The sequence below is a fragment of the Limulus polyphemus genome, unplaced genomic scaffold (genome assembly GCF_000517525.1).
Source record: "Limulus polyphemus unplaced genomic scaffold, Limulus_polyphemus-2.1.2 Scaffold733, whole genome shotgun sequence".
Taxonomy (NCBI): Eukaryota; Metazoa; Arthropoda; class Merostomata; order Xiphosura; family Limulidae; genus Limulus; species Limulus polyphemus.
In genome coordinates, this window is record NW_013666343.1 from 71357 (window position 1) to 91075 (window position 19719).

The 19719-nt window shown below is 31.9% G+C and overlaps 1 protein-coding gene across 4 annotated transcripts in view; it reads right to left on the reverse strand.

Moving 5' to 3' along the window:
• LOC106460240 (nephrin-like) overlaps nucleotides 1–19719 on the reverse strand; it is a 139847-nt gene that overhangs the window by 13104 nt on the left and 107024 nt on the right. For all 4 annotated transcript variants that reach the window (XM_022386904.1, XM_022386903.1, XM_022386906.1 and 1 more), the window contains exons 9-11: nucleotides 18914–19213; nucleotides 7852–7977; nucleotides 2938–2965 (exon numbers count right to left, since the gene is read on the reverse strand). In XM_022386904.1, coding sequence (XP_022242612.1) covers nucleotides 2938–2965; nucleotides 7852–7977; nucleotides 18914–19213 — 454 coding nt within the window. The remainder of the gene's footprint in view (nucleotides 1–2937; nucleotides 2966–7851; nucleotides 7978–18913; nucleotides 19214–19719) is intronic.

The following is a 19719-nucleotide window of genomic DNA, read 5'->3' on the forward strand; positions in this document are numbered from 1 at the left end:
GGTTCCTCGTCATCGAAGTTAGTAAGAATGATAATAATGACTGATCAATTGACAAACAAACAAACAAAAATATCATGCTTATGATCTGGACTTGTCAATGAAATGACCCGAGGTTCCTTTTTTCAAATTCTTGTGTCTTTAGCTCTATATTGTTGAATAATCTCGCTATACAAATACTCTCTCACTAAAGTTGCTGTGGTGTAATCATACAGCCATAAAGCACTGTTAAATAGTTGAAAAATCAATATGAATCAAACATATATGCGTTTACCATATCACCATAACGTCACGGCTCGGTTCTTTAGCAACATGACCTTATAAAGTACCCCACTTACCCTGTAGAACAAATCAATTTTTTTTCAACATATGTATATATGAATAGTCCTCCTCTTACATAATTATATAGTACCAATATGTTATCAACGTTTGGTTGATAAGAGTTTGAAATCAGTCTTATAGAAGAAACTTGTGCACATTTCTATCAGTACTTGACAGGTATGGTATCTGAGATAAAAGAAGCTTAACAAATAAGTTTACAAGATTAATCCATTATGGCTGTTAGCATGTATAATTGTAAATTACAGTTTCTGCTTTGTCTTATAAAGGCTCAAATTTTCAGAAAAAAATATAATAAAAAATCATTTTTTAGTTGTTCCTTAGGCCAATAAGCAAAAATCTCCAATTCTAACAAACATTTAAGAAAATCCATGTAACCGTCAAATTAAGATCCTTAATCAGACTCATAAAGATAAGAAGTAATTTACGGAATTTTAAATTGTTCCGAATATCATAGTTATATAGTTGGATTAGAAACAATTCACAAGACACTAGAGATGATTAATCATTTGCAGAAACAAAATACTGTTCTTTCTTATGGTAAACAGCTATAATTTAAAAGTCCAAGCAACTCTTTCAGTAATCTTGGAAACGTACCAAACTTGTGTTCAACTTTTCAAATTATCATGAAGGAGAAAGAAAAGTACCAATAGATTTCTAAGAAATATAAAAAAATTAAATTTTTGTGGAAAAAGAAACGATAAAGCAATTCGTATAATTACTTTTTTTAAGCATGACAGTGTAAGCGAACTAAATGCTTTGGAAATGAGGTTTGCTAATAAGAATTTGGTAATATATCAGTTGACAATTGAACAAAGAAGTAATTAATATAAATATGTGAGGGGTGCCAAATGAGTCGTTCTATGAGATTTAGTCTTTGGCTTCTTTTTTAAAAAAACAAAACACCAAAAACAATATCAAACACAAATGGTAAAAATTACAGTCTAACCGTAGGTGTAGTAGTTTGTTTGCCATAAGTTTGTTTGCCACACAATGGACTATCTAAACCCGATTTTTAGCGCTATAAGTCCTCACATTTACTGCTGAGCCACTTGGGTGGGGCTGTCTCATAAGAATTGTGCTTAGAATTCAGTGACGATGCAACAGAGGGGGAGGATGAAAGTAAGTTCATATGAATTTCTCTTCCCATTAAAAGAAACAAACGAAACAGTGTGTAGCTAATTGATTACCAAAGGAAAAATAAAGCATAATTATCCAGACAGTTGGTTAAATTATATTAGATTGATTTTTAATACTGAAATCACCAAATCACGTGAAAAACCACACCACATATATATAAACTAAATTTTGAGTGTTTGGCGTTTTGTACTTATGTGATGTTACATAAAATGGATCGCTTTTGGGAAGGGTATGTAACAGTAATTTCCAACGCAAAGTACTCAAATAATTAGATCATAAAAATGTGTTCAGATATGGGACTTAGAATGTCCAAGACGAAGACATCCTTTGTACTTAATGGAATGGAAAACAAAAGAATAAAGATCAACTGGGGGAATCAGGACCACACAGAATGAGACCCGTAATAAGTCTTACCCAAACCATGGAAACACGTTAGAATCCACGAACACAAAGGTCAGTGACAAAAGCCATACACGTGTCCCAGACATAATTATGCAACATAATCAAGAAAGATCTCCATCTGAAAAAGCGAAACAAGTCACGTGTACACAAGTTGTTTCCGCGACATCCATTCAAACAACTAGAGTGTGAAACGAACATTAATGATGTTCCATACGAAGACATACCGATAAAGTCGTTGGGCACAGTGCTTACGGATTTATATGTGATTGGACTGTTGAAACGAGTGCTGGGAAACCGTCGTCCTCGTACTTTAAAGGGGTGATGGGTAGCCTGCAGGGAGGAGTACTGTACTTTGGACTCGACAGTCTTACGACGAAGATTTTTGCAATGGAAACTACGTTACACGGCTATTGTGAAGTTGCACAGTCGAGAGAAAGAGAGAGAGAGAGAACATGAATGTACGTAACGATATGGACGGTAACAACGTGGTGATGCTCCAAAACCGTTTTAATATAACTTACTCAACCACTATATTTGATACATTATATCCAGACATACCTATTATAAAGATTTTATGGATTTTTTTATTCAATTTTGAGAAGACTAGACATAATTATATTTATAGAATGTTCTAAAGGTACAAATTGTTGTGATTAGAAGTAGTTAACTGACGAATAAATGCAGCTGAGCTAATAAGTAAGGTTTAGAGCTGTTAGGCTTCTGAGCTATTAGCTCTGTGTAAACTCCTAATTAGATATGTTTAGTATCATTACGTATTGTCATTAGCCCTAATTATCTAGCTATTTTCCAGTAGTCTCTAAGCATTTGAACAAACATGAATCAAAAACAGAAAACAAATATACTTTTTTTCGTTTCAGTATTCTAATGACGTGATAATAAGACTGCTTATATAAATTACAAAATTTCGAGATATAAATAAGCCGCCTTATATTGAAACGGTTTGTGTTATTAAGAAAACCCGCATACCTACCGACACAAATATATACGTATACATGCTATGTCTTTATATTATTTGTAAATTATAAATAGAGTTCTTACCTAGCTGGCTTTTGATCAGGAGTATCACCTAGAAAGAAAAAAATATATATATATACAAACACATGAATTTACAGTATTTTTTGAACTACACATGCACATAGCATTTAAAATAAAACTGTTAATCTTTGAACTGTAATGTTTACTACTGTTTTAAGTGCGTATGGGATTCCTATAAGGAATTATAACGACGAAGAAGTGTCAGTATATGGTGTTAGTGTTAATATATAGTATATTTTTTATATAAAAAGAAAGACTAAATTTGAATCCTAAAATAATAAACTTTTGAGAAAGTAGTAAAACCTCTCTTTCGTTAACGTCTTTGATATATTTAAAAAAAAGAAAGAAACAGTGTTTTCATGTAATGCGGAGTTAAAGAGATTTAGGTGTATTTACTATTCTGATCTGTACTCGTGCTCCATTTATATTAATTTGTTTACTATCAATTCCAAAATAGAAATGTTAGGGATTTATAAGTATTTCTCTGAGCTTTTTAAAAACTTAAGGATCTCTCCAGTACCAAAGAAATCCTACACTAAGACGTTTTCTTCCTACAGCAAAGCTCCCTCAGTTTGTAAAATGAAAGTTGTTGTTGTTTTTTAGCGCGAAGCTACACAATGGGCTATCTGCGATCTGTCCACCACGGGAAATCGAATCCCAGATTTTAGCACTTTAAGTCCGTAAACGTACCGTTGACCCGCTGGGGAATGTCAATAAAATTTAGAATATAGTACCCATAAAATGAACATTTCGGTAGAGTTCAGTTATCTAGTTAGTTCCACGTTATCATTTTAAATGTTTGAAACTCTTTCTTGAAATTAAAAAACACAATTTTTGAAATGAATCTACAAACTTTCAGCAAAGTGTGTAACTGAGAAATAAACAAAAAGTCCTATCTCATATAAGCAACATAATACAATTTTATGAAACCACAGTGAATCCACTCCATTACACCTTAAGACGGTTTATACACTGATAGTAGGTCAAAGTAGCCATATAAAGTAGTAATTCTGCGCATAGTAGTATGTCTGCAGACTAATACCACTAGAAACCGGATTTCGATACCTATAGCCCTTTGTGTAACTTTGTGCTTAGTAACAAACAACAACAACATCTTAAAAACGAAAGGTAGCTGTGCCCTATTTAAGTCTTACAAACTCTAACTGCATAAAAACTTCGTTCTTCGTGTTTTTTAGATGAAATACGTCATAATTTAAGAATTATTAAGTAAAACCAAGTAGAGTCTGAATTCAATAGAAATAATAAAATGAACATTTCAGAAGAAATAATTTTTATTTTAATCAACATGTAAAGCTAATTTATAAGTGTTGTAACAATTAAATGTTTCAATTTTTTCATTTGTATGACTACCAACATAAGACATCCATGTTTCCTCAATCAAAAAAAGAAGAACAACGCATTGTCATTGTCTAAAAGAACTGCGTGCTATTAGCCTTTCTAACGTTGTTTATTGCATATACGGTCGTTTTTGTGGTGTGTAAAACATTTGACAACATACACATTTTTATAGCGATTTTGATACAGATAATATACTCAGTCTACAACTCAAGCAAATGAAAAATCTAGGGTGTTTGGGATTTATTAGGCCCAACGACAAAATCAATGTCGGAAACATTTCTCGCTCTAAACCAACAGGCTAAACAAGATGAGCAGCTGGATTGTTTAAATTAATTGTATTCTTACTGATAACTTGGTCAAAAATAACGGATCATATATGATAAGCAGCTTGGCTGTTTCAAGAAACAGTAATCTTGCTAAAAATTGGAAGAAAAAAATTTATAAACTTTCACTTTTCCAGCTTTTAGAAAAATAATTACTATTTGCCTTACGAAAACTTAAACTTTTGAATATCTCGCATTTTTTAAAATAATACGAGTAATGCTGTTTTTGTTTTATTTTTAATGTCGGTTTTGAAATACACAAATGAAAGGGAAACTATTTTTTGTGTTAAGTGCACTTGAAGAAAATTGGCAAGCCATTAAAGTTTTAAAATGACAGAATAAATTGGACTTTTCCAGTAATATGATGGGCAAATTAAGCAAAAAACATATTTGTAGCAAAGAAAGCATAATACATTAGACTGGTAGGAAGCATGATTACATTATGACGTCCTTGATTTCCCGAGTTTATTTGGAAAACAGCAAGCACAAACATATAGTAACTTGATATCACTGCACTAAAGCAAAAATATAGAAACAACGTTCTGGATTAAATGCACAAATAATTTTCAGACAGATCTTTTCAGAGCTCGCCTTTCACTCTTCTAGTACTCTTTAGTAGGAGTGAGCAAGTCGTGGTAAGTCCATAAAATGATGTAACAACAAGGAAATCTGTCTAGTCTAAACTAAAATCTTTTGTAGCGTAACAATTTCCTTGGTGTAGAACAACCTTTATCAAATAATATCTAATAACACTTTTCCTTGTGTAGAAGCTTCGTTAGGGAAAATATCTAAAAGTGTTATTAAGGGCATTTATGGTGATACTGAAGCCAATCAAAAATAGAAAATTTTATGAACCTCGCCAATTGCACCTAAGCGTTCCTCCAGTCATTTTATCAACAGGGGACGCGGAGAATCTACTTCATTACAGTGAAGATGCATATGGAATTATAGGACTTATTCCCTGAAGAGCAGATATATGGAACACACAAGGTTGTTGCTATGCAACCAAACCCACACACATGAGGACCACTTAATGACGCAACAAAGTTATTTAGGGCAAAGAAAATCGAATATTCTGGTATTTAGCTTCGAAAACGTTGACAGTAAACATTGAAAGAAGATTATGGAGAGCCTTCGCTTTGCATCAAACTTAAACTTCTCTTGTAGAATTATTGACAAAAATATATTACAACTAGCAATTAGGCTTCGAAGAATGTGTCTAAAAAGTAAGAAAGACTCATTACGTAACTTATAAAGGTATTTATTTTTATGAACTTTTAAAGACTCAATCCAAATACACCTTAGTGTGATAATCTTGGATTCCGCTCTCGAATTTCTAACGACATTTCCTTATTGTAAACTAGGAGTTCCTAATTTTTAGTAAGCTTTACTAAACATTCATATTAACTTTGTGTCCCCAACGTTTTAGTAAGTTTTACTAAACATTCATATTAACTTTGTGTCCCCAACGTTTTAGTAAGCTTTACTAAACATTCATATTAACTTTGTGTTCCCAATCTTTTAGTAAGCTCTACTGAACATTCATATTAATTTTCTGGGCCCAACCTTTTAGTAAGCTCTGCTAAATATTCATATTAACTTTTCTGGCCCCAACTTTTTAGTCCTTCAAGCCCTAGTAGGCAATAAGCATCTCCAATGGATAACTGTCACCGAATTCATTATTAGTAAATTATATTTCCTTCTGTTTTGTATTTTTGTTTCTATTGAGATTAACATTATTTTTCCTTATCAGGTATTCCCAAGTCTAATTTTTTGCAGCAGAAAACTTAAAAGTTTCACAGTGGGCAATTTATTAATTTTTTTATATTAAAACTAATTAAATATCGTATTTCCGGTTCACTGTTGTAATTACTGATTAAATATATTTTATTTCCGGTTCACTAGTGTAAATTACCTTTCAAACTCATATTTTGTTCGAAAATTGGTTCTTTCTGGAGCTTTACTGTTAAGTAGCTACAGTAAGGTTGCAAGAATCGAACATCAATATTTGTCATGATGATTATCCAACACGTCCACCTAAGTCTATTTATAAGTTACTCCTTTATTTTACTAAATATTAGTTAGAGTTATTCAAAGTTTCGGATAAATATTAATAAATATATATAAAGAAAAGCACAAACACACAGTCATATGTAAAAGGTCTCTCAGAAAATAATATAGAAGAACACATAACAGCAGAGTATTCAGTAGCCACAATACGATGAATACACACTAAACCACCTAATGACCCAATGGAGACAGAAAACAATAACAAAACAATAGCACCATTTACAACATGCACTGTGAATGTAGATTTCAATAAATTGCAGAAAGAATAGGATATTAAAACGAACATCAGAAGATAGAATTCAGGAATATTATAAATATATAAGACTCTGCAATACCCACCCTATATTTAATAGACCATTGTGCCATAGAATTAGACCATACACTGAACTGGAATAATACTAAAACAGTAGGGTATAAACCACGCATGAGAAACATAAAGATAAAATAAGATTTCTACATCCACCTAACTGATAACACATTCGGCCAACCTAGCATAGAAGTCAGCAAAACCTGGATAGTCTTCTTCAAAGCATCCAAATGATTGATCCAAGTCCTAATACGAGGACGCATGGATAAGACACTAGCTTTCCTCATCAAAAGAACTAGGATCGAATCCTGTATACTACCCACATACATATTCACAATTTTTCTGAGTACTTCTTTGAAGACGGCAGCAGATTAAAGATGGAAAAACTAAAGATAGAAACTAATTAGTAGTGAATAATTATATTTGATCGTATAAGCTATTAACCTTGACAACAAAAGAATACTGTTGACTCAAATATAGTTAATTAGAAAAGTTATCCAATTGCAACTGGTTTGGAAATTTCGTTGCTAATAATAAATCTGTCATGATAATAAGGTTGATAACAAGTTTCTTGAAATATTTCTTTACTAACTCTATGCTACGGGTTTACAGTAAGAAGAAGCGGAACTCCATCATTACCTCACACTTTGTACTCCATACACCACTGCCGACAAAACCTTTCGCTCAAAACCAAAACTCATCAGGTCGACTGGGAATGCAATACACAAAGTTTCGGTCTAATAAACCGTAAACAAATACACTTCCAATGGGTTCACGTCAATTGCTTGTCTTACACACTCACACTAATATACATATATATGTGTGTGTGTGTGTGATTGTGTCTATTGTATAGCTTACCTTTACCCTCTTCATAGCCTCTCATCCGGATGATCACTATGACGATGATAGTGACAAGAACAAGGGATCCTACGGTTCCTATCACAATTCCAAGTAGAGGGCTGAGTAGCAAACTGGGCGTCGCTCCTGACATATGCCAACAAAAAATTAAGATATATAAATATCTGTTTGTATATGAAACAATAAGAACGTGAACAACAGGAATGAGTTTTTGGAAAAAAAAATGTTTGAGGAAAAAAAAGCAGGTTTCAGTAACTTGAGCTCGTGATAAATATCTAGCGCTTTAGCTTACAGGTTTGTAATATGGCAAGTCTCTTGAGGTCTTTCTGTTCTTGCAGGTTTCAGTAACTTGAGCTCGTGATAAATATCTAGCGCTTTAGCTTACAGGTTTGTAATATGGCAAGTCTCTTGAGATCTTTCTGTTCTTGCACTATCATTATCTGAATTGTGTTGTTGTTGTTGTTGTTTTATCAATTTCCTCCATCACTTCTGGAGGATTACAGGTTAGCTGAAGTGAAGACATGCCAGTAAGGCGAAATATTATTCAAGAACTGCTTTTCTTAAAACTTATGATCTTAAAACTAAACCAAACAGGGATTATCTAAGAGAGATAAAATTGTTTCTGTTTCGAAAATCGAAGCAAACCACCTGGTAGACTGTCTATCGAATGTTGGTAGCTGTAGTGGAATAATTAAGTATTTAAAATCAACCAGCTTAATGTCAATAGGTTTAATAGACTCTCCGTCGAATGTTGGTAGCTGCAGTGGAACAATTAAGTATTTAAAATCAAACAGCTTAATGTCAGTAGGTTTAACTACACTTCACTATCACGATTTTCCAGGCAGTGTTGTCGACTAAGTGACTGAACCTTTAGAAACTTCAAATCATCATTGAGTAACAATGATTTGTTACACCCTTTTGAATAAACTGTATATAATGCTTAATATTTATAGTATATATATATATTCCACTTCATGTGTATATTAACGTTACATGACACCATTTTTTATATCTCTTCTATATTTTGATAAGTATTGGAAACTTCCTGTTTTTAGATTCAAGATGTAAGAACGTTAATTGGTTTATTACTCATATATCTTGTAGTATTTGAGTAATAAAAGTGATACACCATTTAATTCATAAATATTTATTATTCAAAAACAATGATATTTTGCTACATATTCCGACCATCATCAGGCAGAATGTAAATAGTCGAGACAACTGGTTCCTATAACACGTGGTGCATGTTAATTTCAAATTAACCTTATACTTAAATGGAATAACAGCAACAAATATAAGTACACATAACACACACATATATATAGATATGCACTATACATAAGGAAAAATAAACTGTTATTAAATATATGCATGTTGACACAATGTAATCCACGTACAATTGGAGGACTGAAATTCCTGAGCCTTCGTCTTGATTCAAAGAAAAATACTCTTTATTTAATTAATCCCAGCAACTCTCTTACATTCAGTTAAGTGTAATTATTCTGGGAACAAATTAATTTGGCCTCATCACATAGAATAAGGTGGTTACAGTTAGTGACATGTTCTGCTACACGTGATGAAGCGCAGTTTTTGATTTTTACTGAAAGTTTGTGTTCATTAAACGATATCTTAATTTACTAATTATCTAACCAATACAGACGTTGTTTCATTCACACTTTATTTTATAAATTCAGTTTTTGTTCAAAGTCGTTAAATTATTTTTCAGTGAAAAAGAATATTACAAACTTTGTTAAGAGGATTGTAAACGATTTGGCACTTCGTATATCGAAAAACAAGTTTTCAAATTGATTTTAGGGAAATAAGGTAGACAAGTAATTTTATCTTTTTTGTATAAAGAACTGAATGTGTCGTGAGATCAGATAAATTTAGTTTAACAGATTTTCAATGATTATCGGGTCGTATCCTATATTTATGACCGCATGCTTTCGATAGCTGATTTCATTGAAAACACCAATATCGTTGGACGAAATACGAAATGCTCTGTAAGTAAGAGTAATGGAATACATCAACAAGAAAAAGGGTGACGCGAATCGGTATGTGACGGTATAGTGACTGCAAAAGGCTTCAGAAAAACTTACATTTATAGGGAAACATTAGAGTTTCTAGTTACCAAAACATCTAAAAGAATCAAATTTTTACTTGATTCCTTTTCAATTGTAAATTTAATGCTATGATGAGATTGATTAATTGGTGTAAAAAGTCTTTCCCACTTAATGTCACCATAATTCCCTACTACCAACGTATCGTCCACGTATCTCAAACATATTTTTGGTTTAAATGACAACTGAGAAAGAAAAGCGGTTCTAAAATAATCCTTGAAAATGTCACAAAGAAGTGGAGAGAGAGAGAGGAGATTCCACAGATAATCCTTGAATTTCAAAATATAATTTGTTATTTACTTTGAAATAGAAGGATGTAAGATTTCGTCCAGTTTATGATACTGCTAACTTCAAGTGAAAATGAGATTTTGAACTAACCTGTTTTCAATATAGCTAATGGCTTCATTTACCAGGACTGAAGCGAATAAAGATGCAATAACAACATAACGTCATTATTGGATAGTTCTAAAGAGTGGATTTTGTTAACAATGGGTGGTGAAACTTGAAAGTGATTATGTTGTGAGAATAAGAAAGAAAATTTATCAGCTATGAATTTGGTAACGAGATGTGATAAAGAATTAATACCAGAAACAGTCGGGCGATAACGAATATTTTCTTTATGTATTTTAGGTAGTGCATAAAATCGTGAAGGAACATAATTAGATGAAGGCTGGTTAGGGGTTAATGTAATACAATATTTCAAAGTGTTTCTAACTTGTTCATGGTAAGTGTCAGTGGGATGCTTATTTAACAACTTATATGAACCATCTGTTAACAAGTTTTTAACCCATTCATTAACATTGCTCTTAATTACTATGATAATTTAGTTATGACAATGTATTTATTATATCCGAAAGCCTTAATGTCGAACATTACATTTACCATAAGTATAATTGTTGATAGCAAGGCTTGAATACAGAAGCATTACATTTTTAGTCTTTTATGAAAAGAAAAGGCTTTATTTAAATCAGATTTGATAAACGGGATTAGAGTTTCTGCGATGTTAGAAACAAGTGTATTTATAGAAAAATTAATTATTTGTTTAATAACTTTAACTAGCCTTCAGTTATTTGATGATCAGATAATTCTATAACTTTTGGAGGTAGAGCTATCATTATCTTTATTATCGTCTGTAGTCTCCAAAGTAATATGTGATTTAGATAAATGTATTTAATGATGTTGTTTCATTTGAATGGAACGTTAATTTAAAACTGACTGTTGCCTCATTTGTTTTCATTCTGCCTGATGATGACCCGAACAAATGTGGTCGAAACGTGTTGAGAAATACATTTGTTTTTGTAATAATAAATAATTGTAGTTTAAATTGTGTATTACTTTTACTAATTTAATATTTCAAGATACATGAATAAACCAATTAGACTTCCTTAACGAAAACTTCCACTCACGCCCTGAATGTTACTAGCTACCTCAACGAGACAACTGCTAAGCCTAATAGAACTACCTGTTCACGTGACAAGCTAAACTAGTACAGTAGAAATGGAAGTTACTAACTTAAATTAATCCCGTCTGTTAATCTACGAGACAACAAGAATAGTAATAGTCTAATAAAAATTTTAACAATTGATCTTGGAAATTATCCCAGTAGTGTGTAACTTATAATGTAAATTTAGTAAATGTGGACCCTGCTGAAAACAATTGAAATAGTGTAGACTTTGTTGAAAATCAATTAAAATAACAGGACTTTACATATAAAATTACCAAAAATAGACTTGATATTCTTCAATACTAAGAGGTAATATTAATGACATCACTCTTTACAATAAATATATATTTATAGAAATAAAATAAAAACTATGTATAGTCTTTCTAAAACTTTTCTTATAATTTACATCTTAAGGAAACGGATAAATTCCTGTATATCCTATGGTCTTTGAAGACAAACGTTGGGAATTTAGTGAACAAATTACCTTGAACATTACGAAAGAAATTTTATATCTAATCTAAAGTTAGATATTACTTTGGAGACTACAATCATTAATAAAGATAATGAACATATAGTTGTACCTCCAAAAGTTAAAAGAAATTATCCGATCGTCAAATAACCGAGGGCCAGTTGAAATAATTAAGGATTGAATATTTATATGAACAAACTTGCTTTTAACATTGAAGAATGTTTAATACCACTTACTGAGTCTAACCTAGTAGAGTTTCCCTTCATTTAAAACGAAAATAAAATCCGTCTGGATTAAAGCCGCGTCATCAACAACTACACTAATAATCAGAGTAAGCTATGTACTTAGGGCGAAACTTAAAAATCAACCTGGCCAGCAGCATAGCTAATCAAATACACTTTTTTTACGTATTTGCTTATAAAGAGTAGAATCTTTTGTTTCACCAGTTGGATGCCATCGTTATTAACGATATTCTCGGTTATAATCCGAATACCGTTTCAGTTCTAAATACAATCCCAAACTAATAATACACATCAGTCTTTATAACATAAGCATCATAAACAAACGACAAATTATAATAAAATAAAATAAGTTATTTTCGATAAAGTAACTAGTATAAACAATATTATTAATGAAAGGAACAATAAGTAAACAAAATAGCATATCTTATTTAGGGAACCAACAAACACTGTCTTAAGTCATAGTCGTTGATGTATGTAAATCTCACAAAATACGAATTGATTGACCTTAAGGCTCTCAGATAAAATAAATATATGTCATAGAAAAAGTGACAGAGGTAACCAAATTATCATCGTAAACAAGAACCGTTTTAAAGAAGAGATTAACAATTTGTTAATACATGGTTCATATAACTTGTTAGGTAAGTAATCCACTAACACTTACCGTGAACAAGTTAGAAACACTTTGAAATATTGTATTACATTAACCCCTAACCAGCCTTCATCTAATTATGTTCCTTCACGATTTTATGCACTACCTAAAATACATAAAGAAAATATTCGTTATCGCCCGATTGTTTCTGGTATTAATTCTTTATCACATCTCGTTACCAAATTCATAGCTGATAAATTTTCTTATTCTCAAAACACAAACACCACATTAAAAATCCAACACACTTTGTTAATCAAGTTCAGTCTTTAGAGCTATCTTATAATAATGTTACGGTTTCTTTAGATATTATATCTTTGTTTATTTGAGTCCTGGTAAATGAAGCCATTAACTGTCTTGAACACATGATAATTAATTTTTCACTTGAAATTAGCAATATCATAAACTTGACAAAAACGTGTATTATATTCTTCTTTTTTTAAGTAAATAATAAATTATATTTTCAAGTTCAAGGATCATCTGTGGAATCTCTTCTCTCTCCACTACGTTTTGATATTTTCTTGGATTATTTTAAAACCACTGTTCTTTCTCAGTTGTCATTTAAACCAAACATACGGTTGAGATATGTGGACGATACGTTGGTAGTGTGAAGTCCTTTTAACATTAAGTTAACAACATTTTCACACCATTAAACAATCTACATTATAACACTGAATTTACAAATGAAAATGAATAAAACAAAAAGTTGATTATTTTATCTTTTGGTAACTAGAAACTCTGATTTTGACTAAAAACATTAGTTTCTCGGACTATTTTTGCTGTCACCGTACCGCCACTATCGATTCATGTCACCCTTAATTGAGGAGGTTTGTGTCTACACTTTTCTAAATTACAGAACAATTCGTATTTCGCCCAACGATGTTGACCACTTCACTGACTTCAGCTATCTTAAACATGTAGCCATAGACAGAGGATAAGACCCGATAATTATTGATAAAACTGTTAACAAGATAACTCGTAAAATTAAATTGTCAGATCTCATGATACTTTCAACTGTTTATACGAATAACTAAATTCTCAAACCAAATAGGAAAACTTTTTGCCAGATATACGGAATATCAAATCTTGGCAAATAGCAACTTTGAACAAAAACGGAATTTATAAAATAAAGTGTGAATACAACAACGTCTGTATTGGTTAGATAATTAGTAAACTAAAATATTGTTTAATAAACACAAGTTTGCAGTAAAAATCAAAAACTGCGCTTTATTACGTATAGCAGAACATGTTATTAACTAAAACCACCGTATCCTATATGATGAGACCGAATTAATTTGTTCTAAGAGTAATTAAACTTAACTGAATGTAAGAGAATTGCTGGGAATAATTAAACGCAGGAATGTTTCTTTAGATTAGACGAGTGTTCAAGAATTTCAGTTCTCCGACTGTATGTGAACTAACATTGTATAAACATGTTTATATCTATTAAAATATATTTTTATATTGTTTTATAATTATGTTAAATAGTTTACCTTATGTATAGTGTATATATAAATATGTATGCATGTATTTATTGGTGTTATTCCATTTAAATGAAATGTTAATTTAAAATTAACATGTACCACGTGTTATAGAAACGAATAAAATATACCCATATCTGTTTTTTGCAGTAATAAATAACTAAAGTTGAAAACTCGTGCTTTGGGTACGAAATTGGTTGTAGTATTTTGTATTTGAATGCCCAAAGTTTATAAAACGTAAAGACAGTGTTGTGTATTTAAAGTAATTAAAACAGTTAAATGACCTTCCTAGACTACTCGCATATGAGATTAGGAGAGCCGAGTTCTGATCAAATCTGATAGCCACGCGGGGCGTCTCAATGTCTGCGAGGTTAAACTTATTCCAACACATGATACTCACCAAATGCCTCTAGTCCAAGAGACACTTTAAGCCCAATGATCTGATTACAAATGACAAACCGATCGACTCATCCACTATTCATTAGTAAAAGAGTAGCCCAAGAGTTGGCGGTGGGTAGCTGCCTTCTCTTTAGTCTATCACTACTAAATTAGGGACGACTAGCGTAGATAGCCCTCATGTAGCTTTGAGCGAAATTTAAAACAAACCCAAACAATCTAAGAAGTGACACTAGATCTAGTGACACTTTCCGAACCTGGGTATTGGGGTCAAGTATTAAAACTCAATAGGGTGACAGCACCGGTACTCTAAGTATCTATAAACAAATTAAGAAATTCACACACAAAACCTTAACACCTAAACACTGCTGTCTGAGATGAGGTTCTGAGGGATGATAGATCTATTTTCTAAATAATTTTCTCTTTGCAGTGCCTAGTATTATCTACACCCACCCCTCCTTTACGCGTATGGTGACGTCGTCCCTAATTACCTATTCCTGATTTCCTTTCTGCATAGTTTAATGTAGTTCAAAATGTTTTCCACACTGACCCATACGTTACTCTTTTAATTATATATATTGTGGATTAAATGGTGTATTACTTTTATTAAACAAGAATGTTTTATAGCTCTCTCTTTCTTCTTTATATCCAACGTCGGTCTTTCATGTAGCTCTCTCCTTCATTATATGTATCTTCGGTCTTTCTTGTACCTCTCTCCTTCATTATTAATTTATCGTCGGTCTTTTGTGTAACCCTATCCTTCTTTATTAGTCTATCTTCGGTCTTTCATGCAGCTCTCTCTCTCTTCCATTATATCCATCTTCGGTCTTTCTTGTACCTCTCTCCTTCATTATATCTATCTTCGGTCTTTCTTGTACCTCTCTCCTTCATTATTAACTTATCGTCGGTTTTCTGTGTAACCCTATCCTTCTTCATTAGTCTACCCTCGGTCTTTCATGTAGCTCTCTCCTTCATTATATCTATCTTCGGTCTTTCTTGTACCTCTCTCCTTCATTATTAACTTATCGTCAGTTTTCTGTGTAACCCTATCCTTCTTCCTTAGTCTATCCTCGGTCTTTCATGTAGCTCTCTCCTCCATTATATCCATCTTCGATCTTTCTTGTAGCTCTCCCCTTCCTTATTATTCTATCGTCGGCCTTTCTTGTTTTGTTATGTATTGAAAACTCATTGGTATTACATTCAGCAAGCATTCATAAGAAAGTTTTGTAGCTATATATTTCCTTGTTATATCAATTGTTCGTCTTCTAACTTTCAAAATACCACAGGACGTGAGAAAAATATTCATTATGGGAAGCTCTAATGGTATTGATGAACAACGGCAATATTTCAATAAGAATTTTCAGAGAAGAGTTAATGCTGTTGATGATTAGCACCAGTACTTAAATAAGACTTTTCGAAAGCAATACACTTAATTCTATCTTGTTTTTAAAGGAGAATAAATTGGGGAAAAAAACGAAAAAATTGCATTGATTAAGTAGTATTATCCTACTACTCTCGTGTTTTTAATTAACCTTTACACATCTATAAATTTGTACATATTTGTTTAACAAATAAGCATATTGTATCTAGACCAAGTTTAGTGTTATTCACATCTCATAATTATACAACTTTTCGTGTTTGCTCTGTACAGACGTAGATAAGGAAATGTGGAATGTGACTAAGTTTGAAAAATGTAAAAGTAACTGTAAATGAGGAAATTTGAAAACGACTACTAGAACAAAAATCCAGTAGTAAGAGTAAGAACAATAATAAAATAACAAGAATGATAATGTCAAACAAAAGTCAGTTGTAAGATATGGAATGTGACTACAAGAAACAAAGGACGGCAGTATAAATGAAGAGCTGACTACCAGCGATGAAATACAGTAGCAAGGTAAAATAAATTACCTGAAACAAAGTCAGTAGCGATCTGACTATGATAAACAAAATATTCTAGTATGATAAAAAAGGACTACGAGAAACAAAATATTCTAGTATGATACAAAAGGACTACGAGAAACAAAAGACTACAGTAAGATAAAAAAGAATATGAGAAACAAAAGACTACAGTAACATAAAAAAGGACTATGAGGAACAAAAGACTACAGTAGGATAAAAAAGGACTATGAGGAACAAAAGACTACAGTAAGATAAAAAAGGATTATGAGGAACAAAAGACTACAGTAGGATAAAAAAGGATTATGAGGAACAAAAGACTACAGTAGGATAAAAAGGACTATGAGAAATGAAAGACTACAGTAGGATAAAAAGGACTATGAGGAACAAAAGACTACAGTAAGATAAAAAAGAATATGAGAAACAAAAGACTACAGTAAGATAAAAAAGAATATGAGAAACAAAAGACTACAGTAACATAAAAAGGACTATGAGGAACAAAAGACTACAGTAAGATAAAAATGAATATGAGAAACAAAAGACAATAATAAGATAAAAAAGAACTAAGAAACAAATTAGCAGTTAAACGAAAACAAATAATTGTGACAAAAGAAAGAGACAGTAAGAATAAACTTTTTTGTTTTGACGTTACATAAACAATAAATGCAATATGACACAGAGAAAAGTTTCAAAACTCAAATATGATGGTTCGCTGATTTGGGGGAGAATGAAAGTAACGCAGTGAATTATTGACTCATTAACTGTTAAGTGTATTGATAATTTGGATAAAATGTCCCAGTTAGTTTATAATTCAAGATACTTTGTGAATATCTTAGGCCATTTTTATCTATTGGAATATAAATATGTTTTCTATAAAACAGGTGTAGTAAGGGCTTAAACTTGGGATTCATCACACCCCTGCTTAGGAATAGAAGGAGAGTTATTTGTTTGTTTTGTTGAATGTCGCGTAAAGACAATATAGTGCTATCTGCGCTAGCCGTTCATAATTTTGAAGTGATAGTCTAGAAGGAAGGCAGCTAGTCAACATCACCTCCCGCCAACCTTTTGGCTATCTTTACCAACGAATAGTGGGATTGACCGTTACGTTATAACACCCCCACGGCTGAAAGGGTGAGCATGTTCTGTGATGTGGTTTGATTTCTAGATCTGTAAATTGCGAGTCGAGTGACCTAACCACTAGGTCATGCCAGGCCAAATAGGTATAGGAATTGCAATTCTAAAGGTCAGAAAAGTGTTATTTCTAAAATTCATTATCTTGGAAAAAGTAAAAATCCAAATTTCCCTCTTATGTTATTATATTTTTGTTATACTTAATATGCTAATTTTCAATTACAATGCTAATTCACTTTCGTCACTGCTTTATTAGTTGTTATCTTTCTTGTTGTACTTGATATGCTGATTTTCCATTGTATTACTGATTCACTGCCAATACTGCTTTGTTACACTTCAATACATTTCTCCATCCTAGTGCTGTTTGAGTTCTAACAGTATATTTCAAGTTATTAACTTTCTTATTATACGTGTATTTTTCCATTGCTATTGGTTAAATACTAAAGCATAAATTCTAATGTAGTTTATAATTTTAACAAACAAATATTTTCCTACATAACCATGTAATTAAAACTGATCACTTCTTCAAAGTTTTGTCATTTTTAACAACAATTACAGTCTAATATGAAATACTTTTTGAAGCACTACACAGAAAAAGAAACTGTCAAGTTAAAACCAATAGCTAAAACTAGCCATATGTTTCGACACCAAGTAACGTCTTCCTCCGGTATTAGTTACTGAATTTAACTTTGTTTTTTGTCTGTTGTTTTAACAGTTGTTTAATCTTTTTACTTTTCCCGGTATTTTAACTGTTTTATATAATTACAATATATAGTTAGAATATATATAGTTAGTTTATATAGTTAGAAACTATAACTTGTGAATGACCGAAACATTCGTTTTAATACTTCTAATACCAACTATGAATCATTTCATTTCGCCATTTTAATGTTTCATCTCAAGTCATAGCCGCTGAAAAATAAAATGTTCGTAGCAATTTGTTTCGTAGCTCGTTAATTAAAGTGTAATAGGAATGATTTCTTAAAATGACATCGTAAATACTAGATAGGGAGAGGTTAATATCCTACAGAAAGTTTTAATGTTTCATCTCAAGTCATAGCCGCTGAAACATTTTCGTAGCAATTTGTTTCGTAGCACGTTAATTAAAGTGTAATAGGAATGATTTCTTAAAATGACATCGTAAATACCAGATAGGGAGAGGTTAATATCCTACAGAAAGTTTTAATGTTTATTCGGTACAATTCGGGGGTCATAATAAGAACATATTGTAACTCACCAGCCAGTTCTTGAGGTTTAGGTTTCGTTTTTGCCGTAAGAGCAACAGGGGAGCTTTTTCCTTTACCATTGGCTGAGTAAACAAGGAGGGTGAACCGAGATGCTTCCGACAATTCAGAAACATGAAACTCGGGCTTAGAATGACTCGTAATATTGGCAGATAAGCGTTCCAGTTGAGAGTTATAAACTTCGAGGAAGAAAAATTGCTGCAAACCACCATCGTTGCCTGCCACGCATTCCAAATGGATAGAATCAATCGTCGTGTTAGTGATAGTGCAATTTTTCAACGGTTCTGGCGGGCCTACAGAGAGTTTAGAAACGTATGTTAGTTCTGTAATCTGTACTAATGTGAAAGTTGTATAGAATTAAAAAATATTAAAAGATTTAGCTATCTATTCAGGTAAATCATGGAAAATAAAATTTCGCAATTTTTTTCTTTGTTTTCTCCCACAGTCATAAAAGCTTAAGCACACTGTTAGATCACACGTGCCTTTTCTTCGAGGTTGTTGGATAATATTTCTTTGATACTGTCCTTCAAAATGGTGTCAGTTTATGTGGAAGAAGCTTAATATAAGAAAATAAATCAGAACAATATGCTTGAAGAGTCAAGAAATAAATCCAAAATAGTTTGCAAACATACTTTGAAATATTGCGCAGCATTATTAAATCTTAGCTGACGCTCTAAATGGTGGATATATATTTTACACTGTCTCATTTTCCGAAGAAATATTGGAAAAAAGAACTCTAAAAAAAGGAAAGTACATTATTACGTATAAGGAAGTAAAAAGACTACAGAAAACTACATTA